The sequence below is a fragment of the Heloderma suspectum genome, chromosome 2 (genome assembly GCF_057233095.1).
Source record: "Heloderma suspectum isolate Gila_16-S chromosome 2, 16-S_ref, whole genome shotgun sequence".
NCBI classification, from domain to species: domain Eukaryota; kingdom Metazoa; phylum Chordata; class Lepidosauria; order Squamata; family Helodermatidae; genus Heloderma; species Heloderma suspectum.
The window spans coordinates 28,652,716-28,674,236 of NC_139459.1; the positions used below are offsets into that span (position 1 = coordinate 28,652,716).

General features: G+C 46.6%; 2 protein-coding genes across 2 annotated transcripts in view; one reads left to right on the plus strand and one right to left on the minus strand.

Moving 5' to 3' along the window:
* Positions 1-3,164, minus strand: part of LOC146352035 (uncharacterized) — a 75,107-nt gene extending 71,943 nt beyond the window's left edge. The window contains exon 1 of the mRNA XM_084833098.1: positions 3,060-3,164. The gene's annotated coding sequence lies outside the window, so the exon portion shown is untranslated. The remainder of the gene's footprint in view (positions 1-3,059) is intronic.
* Positions 1-21,521, plus strand: part of EGFLAM (EGF like, fibronectin type III and laminin G domains) — a 183,632-nt gene that overhangs the window by 84,586 nt on the left and 77,525 nt on the right. Inside the window, exons 7-9 of the mRNA XM_084833097.1 lie at positions 5,090-5,256; positions 16,520-16,635; positions 19,305-19,647. Coding sequence (XP_084689223.1) covers positions 5,090-5,256; positions 16,520-16,635; positions 19,305-19,647 — 626 coding nt within the window. The remainder of the gene's footprint in view (positions 1-5,089; positions 5,257-16,519; positions 16,636-19,304; positions 19,648-21,521) is intronic.

Consider the following 21,521-nt stretch of genomic DNA (forward strand, 5'->3'; position numbering starts at 1 on the left):
AAACCATTCAGGTAAGACCTAAATCATATCCCTTACGAATATACAGTGGAGGTAAGGAATAGATTTAATGGATTAGACCTGATAGACAGAGTGCCTGAGGAACTATGGATGGAGGTCCGTAACATTGTTCAGGAGGCAGCAACACAATCCACCCCAAAGAAAAAGAAGTGCAAGAAAGCCAAGTGGCTGTCTGATGAGGCTTTACAAGTAGCTGAGGAAAGAAGGGAAGTGAAAAGCAAGGGGGAAAGGGGAAGATATACCCAACTGAATGCAGAGTTCCAGAGAATAGCAAGGAGAGACAAGAAGGCCTTCTTAAATGAACAATGCAAAGAAATCGAGGAAAACAACAGAATGGGAAAGACTAGAGATCTCTTCAAGAAAATTGGAGATCTCAAGGGAACGTTTTGTGCAAAGACGGGCATGATAAAGGACAAAGAAGGCAGGGACCTAACAGAAGCAGATGAGATTAAGAAGAGGTGGCAAGAATACACAGAAGAACTATACAGGAAAGATCCTAATGTCCCTGATAGCCATGAGAGTGCGGTCACTGAACTTGAGCTGCACATCCTAGAGAGTGAAGTCAAGTGGGCCTTAGGAAGCATTAGTAACAACAAAGCTAGCGGAGATGACAGTATTCCAGCTGAGCTATTTAAAATCCTAAAAGATGATGCTGTTAAAGTGCTGCATTCAATATGCCAACAAATCTGGAACACTCAACAATGGCCGCAAGACTGGAAAAGGTCAGTTTACATTCCAATTCCAAAGAAGAGCAACGCCAAAGAGTGTTCAAACTACTGCACAATTGCGCTCATTTCACATGCCAGCAAGGTAATGCTCAAAATCCTACAAGCTAGGCTTCAGCAGTATGCGAACCGAGAACTACCGGAAGTACAAGCTGGGTTTCGAAGAGGCAGAGGAACTAGAGATCAAATCGCCAACTTTCGCTGGATCATGGAGAAAGCAAGAGAATCCCAGAAAAACGTCTATTTCTGCTTCATTGACTATGCTAAAACCTTTGATTGTGTGGATCACAACAAACTGTGGCAAATTCTTAAAGTGATGGGAATACCAGACCACCTTACCTGTCTCCTGAGAAACCTGTACGAGGGTCAAGAAGCAACAGTAAGAACCAGACATGGAACAACCGAGTGGTTCAAAATTGGGAAAGGAGTACGACAAGGCTGCATATTGTCACCCTGCTTATTTAACTTATATGCAGAGTACATCATGAGAAACGCCGGGTTGGATGAATTACAGGTCGGAATTAAGATTGCTGGGAGAATTATCAACAGCCTCCGATATGCAGACGATACCACCCTAATAGCAGAAAGCGAAGAGGATCTCAAGAGCCTCTTGTTGAGGGTGAAAGAGGAGAATGCAAAAGCTGGTTTGAAACTCAACATTAAAAAAACTAAGATCATGGCATCTGGCCCCATCACTTCCTGGCATATAGAAGGGGAAGAAATGGAAGCAGTGACAGATTTTACTTTCTTGATCTCCAAGATCACCGCAGATGGTGACTGTAGCCATGAAATTAAAAGATGCTTGCTCCTTGGGAGGAATGCTATGGCAAACCTAGACAGCATAGTAAGAAGCAGAGACATCACCTTGCCGACAAAGGTCCGTCTAATCAAAGCTATGGTTTTCCCAGTAGTAATGTATGGCTGTGAGAGCTGGGCTATAAGGAAGGCTGAGTGCTGAAGAATTGATGCTTTCGAACTGTGGTGCTGGAGAAGACTCTTATGAGTCCCCTGGACTGCAAGGAGGTCAAATCAGTCAATCCTAAAGGAAATCAACCCTGAGTGCTCATTGGAAGGACAGATACTGAAGCTGAAGCTGAAATATTTTGGCCACCTAATGCGAAGAGAAAACTCTCTGGAAAAGACCCTGATGCTGGGAAAGACTGAAGGCAAAAGGAGAAGGGGACGGCAGAGGATGAGATGGCTAGATAGTATCACCGATGCAATGAATATGAACTTGAGCACGCTCCGGGAGAGAGCGCAGGACAGGAAGGCCTGGCGTGCTATGGTCCATGGGGTCACGAAGAGTCGGACACGACTGAATGACTGAACAACAACAACAACAATCTCCCTTCCAAAAAAGCTGATGGTAAGGCGTTAAAACAGGCCAAGGTAAAAGCTCTGCAACATTTAGGGGTCTCAAGAGCATAGAGCGGTGGTCTCCAAAGTGGGTTGCGTGCACCCCAGGAGGTGCACAAGACGATCCACTGGGATGTGCGAGCTGCCTCTCGCTGCTCCTGTGAGCTGCCGTTGTGTGCAAGGTGGGTGGTGGCAGTGGTGGCGGCAGCTGAAGGAAAGCAGGAAGGAGATTAGCCCTTCCCATTCTGCAAAGCGGGAAGGAGATTAACCCTTCCCACTCTCCTTTTGCAGCAGGAAGCCAAGAAGGAAGCGAGCACTTTCCTCTCAGCTGCCACCCTGCCAAAGGAAAGCAGGAAGGGTTAACAGCCCAGGCCAAGCCACCAAGGAGTGGGGACTCTGCTCAGGGAGCGAGGCTGGCGACCGGAACTCCTGGATCTGGTGCAGGCAGGAGCCCGGCCAAGCACACCTTTCCCCTCCTTGCAAGGTGACCTTTCCCCTCCTTGCAAATTGACAGTGGTGCCCTCACTTGATCATCAGCATATAGCAATGACGTGTGCATAGTTACGTGGATATGCAGATTATATTAATAATAATTTTTTAAGTGAAAGCAAAAAGGGGTTTTGTACCATTAATAATAATAAAAATTTATTTTAAAAGTATTGTTCATTTCATCTTTATCTCATCCTGTTTAATTGTTATTTTTGTGTATGTTTTATAATGTACATAATATATTAGTACAGCAGTACACACACACACACATATATATATATATATATATATAATTTATAAATAAATATACATATATTGGGAGTGCGTGCTCAAAAATTTTTCAGATGGGGTATGTGATCAAAAAAGTTTGGAGACCACTGGCATAGAGGATGTTTTTTAAAGAAAGGACTGTTCTCTGATAGCCCTTCAAACAGAGCACTGCCTGTAAAGTAGGACATATGGCCACCCTACCATGAGAGCAAGCAAGGTTGTTTTCTTGATGTTTATATCTGGGTTTTTCAAAGCTTTCGCATATATCTTTCCATTTTGATTGTCTCTGTTCCCCTCTTCTCTGCACAGATAGTACAGCTTATACAAATGTCACACTGTTTATTTGTTACATTTATTAGTTGATCTGTAACAAAGAAAAGGACGAAGTGAGAAACTGGTCTTGTTCTCACAGCTGTCTAGGGATAAGCACTGTAGCAGGAATTTCTACTGATCCTGCTCCCCACTCCACAGAGCCAAAGGGTTTGCTGCGGTTCCAGGAGCCACCACTAGTCTGAAGTCAGACTCTGACTCTCACTCCAGATTCTGCTTGGGGGAATATTAGGGATGTACAAGAATTTTGTTTCAGTTCACCAATCATCCAAACATTTTGTTGAAAAATGCTCACATATTTATTCCTGACTTTGCAATCACATTTGAAAAATGTGTATTTAGGGGGAGATGTGCACTTGGAAGTGTGCATTTAAAAAACAAATGTGAATTTTAACACTTTAGTCAATGAGGGAAGGGGTGTGCACTTTTGAAAAGTGCACACAGAAATGTGCACTTTTCCTGTCTGAAATGGACACTTTTCCTATTCAAACGAACTGAAAAACAGGTCGCAAATGGGACTGAGCCAAACTGAGCTTTGAAGTGAAGTTCCAAGAATTTCAGCAAACTTGAACATCCCTCATTCTCCCGTTCCCAGCGGATATTGCCATCTCCTCTGGTTGCACCACACTTCCTCATGAGGAAACAGCACCTTCCCCCTAGCTGAGCTCTCATAATTCAGTGCAAGTGAATTGCTGGTCACAAAAGGTCCAGTTCCACCTCTCTGGCTCCTTCAAACATTTGTTCAGTATTTGATTTTTGTACATGATGTGGAAACGTGACAGCTTATGAGATGTGTGATCATTATCAAAATAATGAAAAGTACGGATATCAGAGGAATACATTTGGGGAGTGGAGCTCAACAGGATTTTGCCTGCTCGGCCCCCCGGACTCCAGTTCGGTCATCTACAAGTTGGCCCAACGCAGCTCATGACGAGTAGGGCCAACTCATGGGTTTTGGGGGGATGGTGCACAGATCATCATTTGCGCAAAATTGTGGCCATAAATAGCACAATTTGCATAAATCACAGCAGCACGTGGTCTAATTTGTGCAAATTAGACCATTTATGGCTGCAATTTTGTGCAAATTGCACTATTTACTGCCGTGTTTTTGCACAAATTAGCCTGTGATTTTGCGCAAAAAACCTAGGTAAAGTTCCAAGGTATCAGGAACTATTGCACAGCTTGGCTCGCAAATGGAAGCTTAGCTGGATCCATCATGGGGATCCGTTGGGCCCAAAAAGGGCTGGATTTCCCCATGTCCAACAACCCTAACAAAGACACCAACAAGTCTAAGGGTGCGATCCTATTCAGATAGGTGGCTGCCTCCAAACTCAGAGGTGACCACCTATCCAATGCAATGCAGGAGAAGCATGGAGGGGATCATTCCCTCTGCGCTTCTTTTGCCCTGCATTTTCAGCTAGACAGCCAATTGTGGCTGTCTAGCCGCAGGAGGGCTGAATGGAGGAGGAGGCTGCTGTACGACACATTGGATGTGTCGCTCAGGCATTTCCGCCCTCCCCTCCCCAGAACACCCCCCAGAATGCTCCTTTTCGTCCACTCCGCACTTCTCTTGCAAGTGCAGAGGACAGGGCTGTTCTGCACTGCCTCCAAGGCAGCACAGCGGGGAGGTCAGTTCTCCAGGAAGCAACCTTGGAACGTGGGCTCCGAGGTCAGTTCCAGGAAAACCAGATATCCTATGGCCTTCTAGCTGCTGTCTAGCGGCCATAGGATTGCTCCCTCCAGCAGTCAAATTTTGAGCTTAAATTTTTAAATAGTCAGATTTCAAGTTAGAACTGCAAGTTTGGAAAATCTTGAACATTCGCAAACATTTATCTTTGTCTTTAGTTAATTGAGTTAGCTAACTTCAATTGTACTTTCTCCTGTTTATTCATCCTAATCAGGCCTGATCTTGATATCAGTTGGACAGTAATTAGAGAGCAGTTCGAGATGGACTCCATGGTTCTGAAGGGGCTAACGCCAAACAGCAAGTACCAGTTTGCAGTCCGAGCAGCAAATTCATATGGATCCAGTCTACCTAGTGCTCCCAGCGACACTATCAGAATGTTCAGTGAGTAGAAGACTCTTCTTTAATTGCTTGGCATTCAAATGGTAGAAAAAACTCTTTGGGCACTGATTGTATTTTAAAAGGCAGCCTCTTCTTCTCCATTTCCCCTACCCTCTGGATACTTGAGGGCTGGCAGTTTCCAGAGTTCAGCACGAGTCAAGCCGTGGGTGCAATTAAAGAAAGCTCCAGGGTAAAGACAGTCTCACAACTACAAGTGTTTCATTTCTACATCACTCCCTGATGCTTGTGTGTGTATGTGCATGTCTGTGGCAGCTTCATACGTAATTGATAAGCAACATTTTGAGGAGAAGTAACACTGACAAGCCCATTGTTCACCTCTTCCTGCAGCTCTTTAAAACAGAATTCTATATATTGCATGCATAATTTAAAAACTACCACAGAAAAAGACCAAAGAAAATTGCTAATGCTGCAAAAGAGCGTTGGAGGAGCATTGACTTGAAGTTGACTTGGATAATGGCATGAGTCAGTTTGCGTCTAATTTTTGATTGGAGCAAAGGCTGGATCTTTTTGGAGGGGACATCTGCCTTTTCAGACTAAGCTTGTGCCTGTTCTGATGTTGCCAGAACACTCTAGAAATTCCCTGACATGCCTTGAATTTAGAAAATACCCATAAGCTTTGATGTGAGAGCATCAAAGTTATGTTTATTAAGTCACTTGGGACAGGTGTGTTGTGAAAAACAGCAGCCCCATCTACTGCAACATACCCCATGTCCTCCTAGTGTCATTGTTCTGTATTTCCCGCTGCCCCTCTCCATGTTATTGGCTACCATTGGTAGCTGTGGGGAAACACGCAGTGTTAACGACATTAGGATATTGGGTAAGTTGTACTATATAGGAGGGATCGGCAGAAAGGAGAGGAGTGGTAGCTCAGTGGTAGAACACTTGCTTTGGATACAAAGGGTCCCAGGTTCAATCCCCAGCTTCTCCAGGTAGGATTGGAAAAACTCCTGCCTGAAACCCTGGAGAGCTGCTGCCAGTCAGGGTTGACAGTACTGAATTGGATGGGCCCATGGTCTGACTCAGTATAAGGCAGCTTCTTATGTTCCTACATTCCCAGAAAGCAGATCTGGATGTCCTGGTAGATCTCTAGGTGATTTGCAACAGGTTGACGAAGATTTCTGGCACCCAGTTGTTTAACGATAGGAGCAACAAAATAACTCCCTAATTTATACTGCTGAAATGAAGAAAGCATGGTATCCACTGTAGTGGGTTTTGTGTGGAAGGATTGTGAGTTCCATTCAGTTCTGTTACTCATAGACAATTACTGAGCTCAGATTTCTTTATTTCTAAGTGTATGTCTTTTGCACTGGGTTCCAGCTGGTGGATCTCAGGGTTCTAGTGAAAAAACAAAGTAGATCCTGGAACATGAATTCTGCCCACCTCTACTACATAGCATGGAGGATTGGGAAAACCAACATAGGGCTGCTGTTTTTCTTGTAACATTCAGTTCCACCCTCTATGTGAACAACAATACAAACTTGCAGGTCCAGGATACATGTTGAGTAGAATTCATCCAAATCTTGATGGAATGGAGAAGGGGGGAACGGAAGGGAGGAAAGCAAGAGTGTGACTGGCCAGCAGTGCAATATTAAACCTGCCTTCTATTGTTGCTATTGCTACAAATTGCTATTTGTGAATCTTGTCATCAGTACTTTTTACAATCTGATCCTTCTTTTCATGCCAGCTACCTTCATCTCCTTTGGTCTTCATTCCTGGTCCCATTGGGACACCTTTGTTAGACTTTGTTAGATTTCATAGACTCCTCAGGAAGGATTGTTTTATCTATTGAGATTTCCTGGGTTTAAATTTAACTTCTGAACATACTGTTTATGGAAGCCTCTTCAAGGTACAATATTCTCTGTGGAATTTGTAGCCTGGACTCTTCACAGAAGGTCATTTAACCTTGTTGCCAGACGCACACTCTTCCCACATCCTGTTTATCTGTAGACACAAATGTTTTGAATCCTTTTTTAACCAAAGATAAAACTTTTCTTTTTGCTATGCTAATTTGGGTAGGATTGGCTCCTTTCTAAATCAGGAGCACAGTAATAGTTTATGATATCGAGATATACATATAGGAATAGATATAGATGCTACATTTAAAAGCCAGTGTAACCGAGAAATAGAACTCACTTGGGTGTAGGCAGGAGCAGGTTTGATTCTTAGCGGTTGGGATCACATGTGCAAGGAACAAGTTTACCCCCTCCCCCCCGGTTTCCCCATGTACATCCCTTTATATAGAAAGGAATTAGAATCACAGAATCATAGAATAGTAGGGTTGGAAGGGACCTATAAGACCATCGAGCCCAACCCCCTGCTCAATGCAGGAATCTAAGTCAAAGTATCCCTGGCAGATGGCTGTCCAGCTTCACCTTGAATGCCTACAGTGTGGGAGAGCCCACCACCTCCCTAGGTAATTGGTTCCATTGTCGTATTGCTCTAAGAGTCAGGACGTTTGTCCTGATGTTCAGCCGGAATCTGGCTTCCTGTCACTTGAGCCCATTCTTCCATGTCCTGCACTCTGAGATGATCAAGAAGAGATCCTGGCCTAGGGATGTATGAAACTCCCCTTACCTGGCTCCGCCGGGTTCCACTGGGGGGGAGGAGGCACTCTGTCCCTCCCCCCGGAATCCTGGCCAGCTGGCTCTGCTCCGCGGGGATTCCGCAGAGCCGCCGGCCGGCTCCACCAGCAGCTGGACATCCAGCCGCTGGCTAGCAGGGACGCAAATGGCGGCGGCTGTAACTGCCGCCGTTTGTGTCCCTGCAGTCAGCTGTGATAGGCTACGTAAAGACTTACGTAGCCTATCACGTCTGGCTTAAAAAAACCCAAAAACCCCCCACGCATACACAAATGGCGGCGGCTACAGCTGCCGCCATTTCTGTTCCTTATTTTTGGCCATCTTAGTCTACGTAAATATTTACGTAGACTGAGATGGCGAAAATAAGGGAGAACGCAAATAGCATCCGCTACGCAATTTGCGTTCCCCATTTGCGTACGCGCATTGTTGTTTTTTAAGCCAGACGTGATAGGCTACGTAAGTCTTTACGTAGCCTATCACGTCTTGTTAAAAAAAAAAAGAAACCCGACAAGACTGCAAATGGCGGCGGCGGCAGCCGGTCGGAAGACCAGCCGCTGCAGTGCGGCCACCAGAGCCGCCGACGACCGGAAGATCCACCTCAGGTAAGTCTTGTCCCGGGGGGGATCTGCGGGGCGCGGGGGGGTGGCAGGCCGTTCCGCCACAGATTTCCACCACAGATGCCATCCCTATCCTGGCCTTCCTCTCTGTGACAACCTTTCAAGTACTTGAAGAGCGTTATCATATCTCCCCTCAGTCTTCTTTTCTCAAGGCTAATTGCTGCCATTCAGTTAGCGATGGCAGAGAATTCCTCCACGGATCTCGGGAAGGCCGAATGCCAGTGCATATGGCCCCCTGAAATCTGTGGCTGAACGGCCTGACCCCCCGCCCCCCCCACCCGCAGATCCCCCCGGGACGAGACTTACCTGGGGTGGATCTTCCGGGCGGCGGCGGCTCCAGTGGCTGTGGCGGCTGGTCTTCCGACCGGCTGCCGCCGTCGCCATTTGTAGGTTTCGGGGGGGGGGGGTGTTACACCGACGTGATAGGCTACGTAAGTTTTTACATAGCCTAAAACGTCTGGGTAAAAAAAAAAGGCGTACGCAAATGGTGGCAGCTATGGCTGCTGCCATTTGCGTTCCTTATTTTGGGCCGTCTTAGTCTACGTAAATAATTACATAGACTAAGACGGCGAAAATAAGGGGAATGCAAATAGCGTCCACTACGCTATTTGTGTTCGCCTTATTTTCGCCATCTTAGTCTACGTAAATATTTACGTAGATTAAGATGTCAAAGATAAGGAACGCAAATGGTGGTGGCCGTAGCCGCCGCCATTTGCGTACGCGGTTCCCCCCCCAGAGCACTCCGTGGCCGGAAATCCGGCTGCGGACGGCTCTGGCCTGGTTGGGCCTGGCTGGCTGCTCTGTGGAGCTGCCACGGAGCACAGCCGGCCAAGGAGGATTCCGGGGGGGGGAGGGACGGAGTGCCTCCCCCCCTGTCCAGGATTCCGGGGGGAGGGACGAAGCGCCTCCCCCCCCGTCCAGGATTCCGGGGGGAGGGACAGAGCACCTCCCCCCCCCACCATCAGCATAATCCACGAACAGGTAAGCGATTTTCGTACATCCCTACATTCAGTTCTAAAGGGAATAGTAACAAGCAGCTCTTGGAAATGTGGTTGGAAGAAATATCTATCCACCACTGACCCTGGATAGCTTGGCTTTCACTGTCCAGATCCTGTGTGCGTGTAGTGCATCTGTGTACACTGCAGCTGTGCAAAGGTCTTCACAGTATACAAGTCTTCCCTTCACACATCCCACCCATCATGATGATGGACATTTTTCAAGTAATAAAACAACAGCAATAGGACTGATAAGGACATCGAATAACTCATACCTTGAAAGTCCAAGTCAATACATAAGCCTTCAACAGAGTATACCTTATTTGGTGGGCTTTAGCCTCTGTGGAGTAAGCACTATTTGGCAATCTGCTGCTACTACTATGCATAGCAAGTAGGGATGTATGAATCCCCTACCGGCCAGTCTGGGGGGGGGGTCCACAGGGGAGGCGATCCGTTCCTCCCCTCGGAATCCTCTTTGGCCAGCTCTGCTCCGTGGCGATTCTGCGGTGCCACTGGCCAGCTCTGAAGTGCCAGCAATACGGCTGCCATGCCGTATCGCTGGCTGAAGGGGACTACTGACTGTGGACGCAAATGGCATCCAGGATGCCATTTGCAGCCATAAAGGCCTTAGTTTAAGGTAAAAGCAGCCATTTACGGATGCATTTACCTTAAACTAAGGCCTTTACGGCTGCAAATGGCATCCGGGATGCCATTTGCGTCCACAGTCAGTCTCCTTCAGCCAGCGATACGGCATGGCGGCCGTATCGCTGGCAATCCGGAGCCGGAGGATCTGGCCGAAGAGGATTCCGCACGGAGGTGGGGGTAAGTCTTCCGTTCTGCCACGGACTCTCGGGGGAGACTTTAGAATCCGGCCTCACTGGAGTCCATGGCGGAATTCTCCGCAATCCCCAATAATAAGTGTTATAAGAAATCTAGCCTTTCCCAGTTTCAGGGGAATGGAGTGGAAAGGCTGGTGTTTTCTCTTAGATTTTTCCATTAGGCAAAGTTTTGTTGTGTAGACTGAGAGCCCAGTGATTTTCCGAACGTAAGTGACATAAGCTTGTGACGGTAGCTTCTTAATAAAATGGTTTGTTAGCTGTTGATCGATACTCAGTTGCCACCTAATTAGCAAAAGCAAGACATTTGCTCAGGTTCTCATTTGTTTTAACATGGTTTATTTGATATAAGCTAATCCTTGATTATTTGGAGAGAGGCTTTCTTTTTTAATGTGCCCCCTGCAGAGTTTTCAATTAATTATGGGCACAGGATTACAAGATTGGTAGAGTGTCTTAAGTAGGCATCAAGTCATTGCACACTGAGGACCTGTGTGAAAGGACCTTGTAATGAAATACAGTATGCCCTTAATTGCTATCGTCCATTGTTCTGGCATTTATAGAAACACCACTGTGTTAACAATAATTGATTAGCTACCCATACAGACTAGTGAGCTCTTCATCAGTTACATAAAACAGTACCTCGTTCTCAACCCCAGAGTAGTAGACTGCTTACTTGCTTAAGGAAAGGCAATAGCAATGTTATTATTGCATCACATGACATGATGAGACAGGAAAAATGACAGAATGAGAAGAACTGAAAACACTGCAGGTATCTGATAGTTCCATCTTCATGTGTGAAGACATCAGAATATGAGGACACAACAAAAGTACATGACTGTGGTGCTTAACAGTTGCATCATAGCTTTGTTTATTGAATACCTCTTTGAATACTACAATGAAGAGAAGCATTCTGTGTAGGGATGTCAGAGAATTCCGCCACGGATCTCGGTGAGGCCAAATGCCAGTGCATTCAGCCCCCCGAACTCTGTGGCGGAACGGCCTGCTACCCCCCCGCCACCCTGCGGATCCCCCCCAGGACGAGACTTACCTGGGGTGGATGTTCCGGGCGGCGGCTCCGGCGGCTGGTCTTCCGACTGGCTGCCACCGCCGCCGCCATTTGCAGTCTTGTCGTTTTTTGGGTTTTTTTTAAACAAGACGTGATAGGCTACGTAAAGATTTACGTAGCCTATCATGGCTGGGTAAAAAACCCCAAAAAACCGCGTACACAAATGGCGGCGGCTACGGCCGCCGCCATTTGCATTCCTTATTTTTGGCCATCTTAGTCTACATAAATATTTACGTAGACTATGACGGCAAAAATAAAGGGGAACGCAAATAGCGTAGCAGGCGCTATTTGCGTCCTTTTTTGATTCGCCGTTTTAGCCTACGTAAATATTTACAACAACTGTAAATATTTACAACTACGTAAATATTTACAAATATTAGCAACCCCCCCACACCAACCCGCGAAATGGGCCTGGAACAGAGCCTACCTTGTGTCGGCCGTCTGGTGCTCCGTGAATGGCGGCCGCGTCTGCGGCCGCCATTCGCATTCCGTCGAATGGCCGTGATAGGCTACGTAAGTATTTATGTAGTCTATCACAGCTAACGCAGGGACGCCATTTGCATCCCTGTCTTTTGCCGTGATAGGCTACGTAAATATATATGTAGCCTATCATGGCAATAGGCAGGAATGGAAATGGCGGCCGCCGTAGCCACCGCCATTTGTGTCCCTGTCTTTTGCCGTGATAGACTACGTATATATTTACATAGCCTATCATGGAAAAAGACAGGGTCGCAAATGGCAGAGGCTATGGTGGCCGCCATTTGCGTTCCTGCCTATTGCCGTGATAGCCTACGTATATATTTACGTAACTTATCACGACAAATGGCATAGCAGCCGCCATTTGCGCCCCTGTCTTTTGCTGTGATAAGCTACATAAATATATATGTAGCCTATCACGGCAAAAGACAGGGCCGCAAATGGCGGCGGCTACAGCAACTGCCATTTGCGTCCCTGTGCAGCCCAGCAGCCGGATCTCCGGCTGCGGCTGGGGAGAATTTCGGGGGGAGGAACGGAGCGCCTCCCCCCCCCACTACGAATGACCCGACATGGAACGAGGTAAGGGATTTGTACATTCCTAGTCATAAATGGATCTTCCTTCCCCCTGCACAGTCAACACCACAAGGAGACAAAGCTTTAGGCTAATATTACTTTATTTTGCTAGAAACTAGCTTCTTTACAAATGCAGATTCCAGGAAACTCTTAGACTCCCTCAGGCCCCTAAACAACTAGCCTGTGATCCCTTATTAGAGGAGATGATCCGTAGGGTAGTGAAGTTGCCGACAGTTTGGGTGTGAACCTCACAGCCAGAATTGTTTCACATTAATGCCTCTCCCTTAGGGTGGCTCCCTCCTACATTGGCTTCCCAGACTGGCTATCCTGGCAGAGCACCTGAGCCCTGTCCCTAACTTTTCCTGCTTTGCTTTGCAACACGCCCTAGCATCTCTCAAGTCACATCCCTCCTCCTCCTCGGAACCTTGAGTTCTCACTGTTGGGGGGACAGCGATTCAGCCTGGGCCATCTGTTGGTCAGGGTCTTCAGATGAATCTCTCCCATGTCTTAGCTCACTAGGGAGGGCTGCTCCCACGGCCTCTGATCTAGCTGCTCCAATTCTGATTCAGAATCTGTCAGACATCTCAAGGCGCTGGGACTCATCCCTGACAGCCACCTCTGTCCCACCCCTGTATTGCACCAGAATGCCCCTTTGTGGGGCCAAATACCAACTACCACCAGTGGTGTTGCCACCAGCAGTGGCTTCACACGCACAGAACTTTCCTCCTGGCGGAGCTGTTCTCCACTGATAAGGGGCTCTTCCACTTCATCCTAACTCCCTTCAGACAGCTGTCTGAATGGTTCAGGATTTAGGGATGGCGGAGAATTCTGCCACGGATCCCAGTGAGGCCAAATGCCAGCACATTCGGCCCCCCGGAATCCGTGGCGGAATGAAGCCCACCCCCCACCCCTTGAAACGTGTGCGAAATGGAGCCTATCTGGCAGCGGTGGCGGCGGCAGTAGCGGCTGCTGGGCTGCTGCGGCTGCAAATGGCAGCCATCGTAGTGGCCACCATTTGCATCCCTACACCGGCCCATGATAGCTTATGTATATATTTACGTAGCCTATCACGGCTAAAGCAGGGACGCAAATGGCGTTCCCTACGACATTTGCGTCCCTGCTTTAGCCATGATAGGCTATGTAAATATTTATGTAGCCTATCATGGGCTTGTGTAGGGACGCAAATGACATCCCCTATGCAGGACACCATTTGCAGGAAACCCCACTGCGGGTTGGCCTGGCCAGTGGCTCCGCAGCCTGGCCGCAGAGTGGAGCCAGCCGGGCAGGATTCTGGGGGGGAGGAACAGATCGCCTCCCCCCACCTGCGGAACCCAGCAGAGCCAGGTAAGTGGGGTTTCGTACACCCCTATCAGGATTGCAGTGTGACGAAGGATTAAGCCCCTTTGACTAGGGATGTCAGAGAATTCCGCCACAGATCTCAGTGGTGGAAAGAAGAGAATCCCCCCCGAAATCCGTGGCGGAACGAAGCCCCCTGCCCCACCACCCCGCGAAAGGCATGCGAAACTGAGCACTTAGCTGGCGCCATTCGCACTGCTTTGCATATTTACGTAGCCTATCATGGCCAAAAACATGAAAGCAAATGGTGGCCGCCGTAGCTGCCGCCATTTGGGTCTGCAGGTGCCACACACCTGCAAATGCACCCGGCCGGCGGCTCCGCAGAGTTGCTGCGAAGCGGAGCCGGCCAGGTTAGGATTTCAGGGGGAGGTGCGGAGCGCCTCCCCCCCACCGCGAATCATCCCTGCAAAGAGGTAAGTGAGTTTCATACATCCCTACCTTTGACACAGTGATACTTACTTCCAGGTAAACATGCCTAGGAATAAGTGGTAAAGCTCACCAAGTATCTCAATAAAATGGAAACGCACCTACCTACCTATCTATTATTATTATTATTATTATTATTATTATTATTATTTTCATCCTGCCTTTTCTCCAATACTGGGACTCAAGGCGGCTTTACAACATTAAAACTTATACAATTAAAAGCTATAAATAGAAATATAAATAGAATTGTACAAAAGTTAAAAATATAATTAAATCACCAATATTAAAATTGTAAAAATATCAAAACATTAAAAGACAACAAGAAAAATAGGGGATCCCCCCAATATCTCTATTTTGTTTATTTGTTTGTTTTAAAAGGTCCTGCTTTTTAAAAAAAAGAATCTAAAGCAGCTTATAAAAAAAGCAAAATATAAAAAAGGCTATATAAAAATACAGCAAAGAATCAAAAGTTGGCTAAAAAAGATCAATCATAACGTAGCAGTAAAAGCAGAATTAAAGTAACAAAACCCCAGCGAAAAGGAAAAAAACAAAGTATCGACACATGCTCCATGTAGGGATACTTGGCTATCGAAAACGAAGACTAGAATAAATTTTGTACTGCAGAGAAAAATTAATCAGGGTTCTGGCTTGCAAAAAGAAACTTTTTAGATCATTTCTAGTGCTATAACTTTATCCAATTGGGCATGTTGAAGAGAGTTTCTTATCCTTTGTATAAAAGTCTGTTATTTCTTCTTACGAAGTATTTTCTGGAATAATATCCAGAAACTCTTTTTTTTCTTTTCATAAATAAATCACTGTAAACATCCCAGGAACATTTGGCAATGGGAAGGGGAATTGTATGCTAGTTAGGGATGGACGAAAGTCCCTTACCTGTTCTTGAAGCTTGCTTCGCGGTGGGGGGGGGAGGCGCTTCGGTTCTCCCCCCGAAGTTCAGGTGAGGGGGGGAGGCGCCCCGCCTCGCCCGGCCGAAATTCAGGCCGGGGGGGAGGTGCCCCATCCCTCGCCGGCAAAATTCAGGCCAGGTAGAAGCACCCCGTCTACCCGGCCGCGAAAAAAAAAGTAAAAAAACACACACACACCCGTGATAGGCTACGTAACGATTTACGTAGCCTATCACGGCTAGATTTCCAAAGTCAGCCATGATAGGCTACGTAAATCGTCACGTAGCCTGTCACGGGTGACTTTGAAGAAAAAAAAAAAGCGCGTACACAAATGGCGGCTCCCATTGGGACCGCCATTTGCGTTCCTTATTTTGACACGTCTAGTCTACATAAAGATTTACGTAGACTACGGCGAAAATAAGGGCAACGCAAATAGCATTCCCTTATTTTCACCATAGTCTACGTAAATCTTTACGTAGACTAGACATATTTTCGTATGCGCTTTTTTTTTTCAAAGTCACCTGTGATAGGCTACGTGATGATTTACGTAGCCTATCATGGCTGACTTTGGAAATCTAGCTGTGATAGGCTACGTAAATTGTTACGTAGCCTATCACGGGTGTGTGTGTGGTTTTTTTACCTTACTTTTTTTTTTTTGCAATGGTGGCAGCAGCAGCCGGTCGGGAGACCGGCCGCCACCCCCACCGAACCGCTGCCGGGACCCGCCGCCGAGAGGGACATTCGGCCACGGTAAGTCCCATCTGGGGGGGGGGGCGGGGGGGCGGCGGAGAATTTCCCCACCAATTTCGGGGGGCTGAATGCGTTGGCACTCGGCCCCCCGAAGTTTCGGGGAGAAATTCTCCGCCATCCCTAATGCCAGTTGTCAAGGCTATTTCTCAAAAACCCAAACCTCATGAGATTCTTGCCATGCTGCACGTTGTATGATTACCAGCTCCTGATGGAGCTAGAAGAAAGCAGAGGGAGGAAAGATGATCTGGGAGGGAGCAGCTGAGGAGAAAATCTAGTATGGCCACTGGGCCAAGGAGGATTAATCTTGGAGGCAAAAAAGCAGGTAAGTGAAATACTGTCCTCTCTGAACTGAGACTGTCTACTGTCACATGATGTTCTTTGCAAGGAGCAAAGGATTGATATTCGAGAGCACTGTAATAGGTGTTAGAAATCCTTTAATACACTGACTTTAACCACATTGTGCTATATTCACAGTCGTAAAAGAGACAGCACGGATTTTTTTTCCTCTTTGTTTCAGTGCCCTGGCTGAAATAGGGCTGGGGGTTTTATTCCACATTAGTTATTGTGTATACAGAATTACTCTCCTCAACATGGGGTACTACAAGGTGCCCTGTCGCAATTATATGTCAACGATGCTGAATGTGACTATAACAGTTTTGCCTTCACAGGCCCAGAAGAGATAGGGAGTGGAAGCTATGGCCATCGGTATATCACAGACTCTGGAAATGGTGATGAAGATGGAATTGACATTGATGATTCAGACTATGACATTTACATTGACGAGGTAAATCCAAAGGTGTCACTCTGGCATTTCAATTCCTTAAAGATTTTTTGATGTAGTATTTAGACAAGGAGGTCTGACAAAGGTAATGTACAAATACATAAACTAAAGGACAATCTGATGACATATTATGTTGGTCTCTGTATGTAATCATTTGCTTTTGATTCAGTCTGAAATTTTTCTTCCCATAAAGCCTTTTCAAACAACACATTTGCATTCACTGAATGTGTGGGTGGAAAGCCTTCGTGGAAGATTGAACAGAGCCTACACATTAACAGCGGAGGCTCCGTTCATGCAGTTGGGGACCCTGCATTTTGCAGGGCTCCCAGCTGTGTGGACAGAACCTACACAAATATGATTTTATTCTAGAATTGTGAGAAAATGGCCTCTTGACATTCTCTACCCTACTTGTGGGCAAAGAAACATGTGGACAAAGGCTATTCATGGAATTTGTCCAGGGGATGGAGGAATTCTCCCAACAGTTTCTTGGGGGTGGGACTCACCTTTAGCTGTGGCAGTAACACAGCTTCTTCCAGATGCCCCCCTTTTTTTGGCTCTGCAGCAGTACAGGGCTATCCTTACCATTCGGCAGAGTGAACAGCAGCCTCAGGTGACAGATGCTGGGGAATGGGGACGAACAGCAAGGTGTTGGATAACAAAACTGTATATGGCCCACAGTCTGTCCCTGCTGCCCTTAGGTGTAGTAGAGGCTGCTTTCCCATCACCAGTGTTGAAGTAATATTCAATTGCCAGTCCAGTCACCTTCTGTATATGGAATCCGGATGTTGGAGGAATCTGGTTGGGGTGGTGGTGCTGTGCAATGAGCTTTCATCGGCTTCAGTCCCCCCAGACGCTGTTCCATCTTTTGCCAGTGGGCCCAACTCGGTGCACAGCTGGCGGAATTTCTGTAAATTATTTTTTGTGCGTAAAAAAAATTGTGCGAATTTTGGCTGTGAATTGTGCAAATTTGCGCAAACTACAGCCATAATTTGCATGAATCATGCAAATTGTGGAAATTTGCAGCTCTAATTTGCACAAATATCTATTTGCTGAAATTATGACTGAGACAAAAAATGTGTTAAAAGTCCCTGGAACTTGTGGAAACCGCATGGCTTGGCTCGCAAAAGCAAGCCGAGTCAGGAGCATTGTGGAAGTCTGGCAATCCCAAAAGGGCTGCATTTCCTGGCAACAGACATCCTAACATGGAATGGGGAAGGCTATCTTGTCCTTTGTCTCAGCCAACAAAATGTTTTAGGTCAGCCCTGCAGCAGCATAATGCCTCAGCTAGGGATGGCATGAGCGTCCAGTTGGGTCTCAACGCCTGGTGAGAAGTTGCTGGTTTGGCCCCGCAGACACCAGCTCGTGGACCTGAGCTCTTGCCCAACTCATGGCATGCGGAGTCGGGCAAGAGCTCGGGCACCCACTCCCTCAACAAGAAGAGGGGAAGAAGGCAGCACCTCTCCTCCTTCCCTCATCCTTGCTACAGCGGCAGTGGTGCTGGTCAGGCTGGTCGTTTTCCATAAGTTTTCCTGGCCTTATGGAAAAAGACCAGCTTGTCCCTTGCCGCCACCACTGTAGCAGGTGGGGGCAGAGGGAAGAAGGGGGCACCTATCCTCTTCTCCCCCCACACCTGCTGGTGGCCAGGGCAAGAAGCTGGGGGCTGGCCACCGAGGCCCTTCTTCCTTGCTCCGGCCCTTGACAGCTGGTGCGAGGAAGAGGGCGGTTCGTACAGCTCACGGGCAGGCAGTGTGAGCAGGGAAGCTCGCCAAGCAGGTCCGGGCTGCGCGAGCTGTGGGGGGCAGTTCATCGAGCTCCCCCACCCCGGATGGAGATGGGCTCATCCATCCCTAGCCTCAGTGGATTTCTGTGGCATTGTTGGGGGGAAAATGGTGTAAAGTGTTTACAGAAAAAACTGCAAAACAGACTTATTTTTCTGGGGGGGGGAATGAAAAGAAAGAAAAATAACATAAATATCCTCAGAAAAAATGTCTTTGGCTCAGTTCTACACCTCAACACCGAGGTCAGGAACAGAGACAATAGGAACAACACATTCATTCAGTGACCATATGAAAGGGCTCTTACATGTACTTCATAAAACCCTGGGATAGGCTTATATCTACAGGAAATGGGATATATGCCTAGGGCAACAGTTCACGATGGGATAAAGCAGATATTAGGAGCTGCTTTATACTGAGTAAAACCACTGATGTGATACTGCAGTATTGTATATTCTGATGGGTACTGGCTTTTCAAGATCGTGGCCAGTGATCTTTTCTATTCCTGCTGTATGAGATCCTTCAAACAGAGATGCTAGGCAAGGCATGCGTTCTACACCTGAGCTATAGTCCCTCATCCAAGCCAATCACAGGTGCTAGCTGGGAAAAAGTTGTTGCACATCACATGCAGGAAGGAGACATTCTTTTCCTTATGACTATTTCTTATTTTCCATGGAACTGAACATTTCAACAAGTCCTTGGCCTGCTTCCTAGTGAGCATTATGAAACTTAGCCATGTTTCTCTCTGCTTAATAGGTGCTGAGCAAGTTCTCTTCCTACAGCTAACCAGAAAATCCTCACACTGATATCAAATCAGACTGATTAATGGTTGAATGCTAGTAACCAAATCCAACAAAATCTAGCTATACTAAATGCATTATTTCATTTTTCTGTCAGCTCAAACCACTTCCTGCTATCAAAGGAGGCAACAGGAAATTTTTGGTTGAAACCAAGATCTCACAAGGGTCAAGTGCAAGGCTTCTTTCCAGGCTGCTTTCAACAACGTCATATCCTATTAGTACCCCTACAACAACTACACTCCCACCACGAACCACCACTGCTACCAGCATCACTACTGAGGCCACCAGGACGAATAGTGGAGCTTCAATGGTACGGCAGTCTGACCAGCCCTGCGATGAAACCATCTGCTCTACCGACAGCTTTTGCGTCAATGATTATGAGCGGAGTGGCTCTCGTTGCCACTGCAACCTTGGCAAAGGAGGAGAAAGTTGTTCAGAAGGTTGGTTTACTCAGAAAGCATTGGCAGTCCTTGTGTATGTTTAGCAAGTTGCTTTACTTAGGACAGGTTTGCAAAGCAGCATCCCATATGTTTGGTTTGGCACTTTAGTGCCATAATGGGCATACGAGTCACATAGCTGGACAAAGGACGCCTGGCTTGTGGGCAGATGGTGAAATTCTCAAAAATCTGGAAAGGATTTATTATGGATCTACTATGTTGCTTGAATAAGCAGCATACCTTTTGAGAGGAGATATAACTTTAATGACCAGATGTTTGAGACAAGCAACAGGAAATGTTATTTTCATTATAATTTGCTTGTGAGCTTCCTAGGGGCATCTGTTTGGTGAATCCTGAAAAATGAGGCTTGTGGTTTGGGGAATGGTCCTGGACCTCGCCTTGCTTCAGGATTCCCAGATGGTGGCTGTGGCCAGGAGCGCTTTTGCTCAGGTTAACCTAATGTGCTCAGTGTGCCCACCTCTAGAGGAGATGGACATGGTCACTATCTCACCTGATCATATCTAAATTGCACCACTGTAATACATGGGTCTGCCTCTGAAGACTGTTCAGAAACTTCTGCTGTAAAACGAAGCAGCCAGAGTTCTGACCAGCTGTCAGGGTTCCCCTTATGACCTGGACACCCTGAGCAACTCCTTAAGGATCTCTTGCCTCCTTAAGAGTCCCGCCTTCCTTCTTTTACCTTCCCCTTTGCAGTAATGTGGGGTTTCAGCTGTAGACATAGGGTGGTTGACACTCTAGACGCAGGGGTTTAACCACAACAGTTTACTAGTAAATTCAAGCAAGCAAATCACAACTAAAGCTATTTACACAATAGAGCTGAATGATGCAAAAGTCCTTAGAAGAAAATAAAAATGGCAAAATGCAAGTTCTTTTACCTTAGCTGTACTTGGTCTTTTCCAAGCTACTTCTTCCTGTTCCCTCGGGCTCCGGTCTTCCTGACTCCTCTCTCACTCTCTTTATATACCGTCCTCCCTCAAAACTGAAAGTTCCGTTTCAAGCCTGAAGGAATGAAACTTAACTGGGGAATTGAAAGAGAAACTTAACCAGAGAAATGAAACTACTGTTCTCAGGGATACGCCCTCCTAACAAAAAACTCCAGACCTCCAAGCCTGCCCTTATCCCCCTTTGCCTCTGTAGGCCTCAAACCTTTGCACAAGCACTGTTTTTTTTATAGCATGTTACTCCTTTCCTATACCATCTTCACTGGCTGCTGCTCTGTTTCCAGGTGTAATTCAAAGTGCTTCTTATTACTTCTACATTTCTAAATGATACAAGACCAGGATACCTAAAATACCATGTTATGTCCTCCCATCCACTGAGGTCAACTGGTGAGGTCCTTCTGTACATCTTCCACCTTCTGTGGTGCAGTTGGTGGGGATGCATGAAAGGACCTCTTCTGTTGTGCACCCAGGATGCAGAACTCCCTGTCCTAGGAAATTCATTTGGCCCTCTTTTTCAGTATTCTGTGACCAACAAAAGACACTATGGTTTAAGACAGCCTTCGGTTTATCTGTTGCTGGAATTTGAAATTGAATTGTTTATTGTCTCTCTAGTGATGTGCTGTTTTATGGTGTTATCTGCTGCCTTTTATCTTTGCCTGCTGTTTTAAAGTTGTTTTATGTGCTGCTTTAAATATTTCTATTATTTTAATTGTTACATCATCATCATCGTTATCTTGAACACTCCTTTAGAATTGGAAAGGTGGGGCAGGAATCCTAAGTAAATCAATAAATGTTGGAGATGTGATTCATCAAAGCAGTTCTTAGGTTTTTATGAAGACATATCAGGATATTTTTTGCAAGTTAACACCCCATCTGCTGTGTCAGGTGGCAGGTTGGGTGACTCCAGGCAGATCT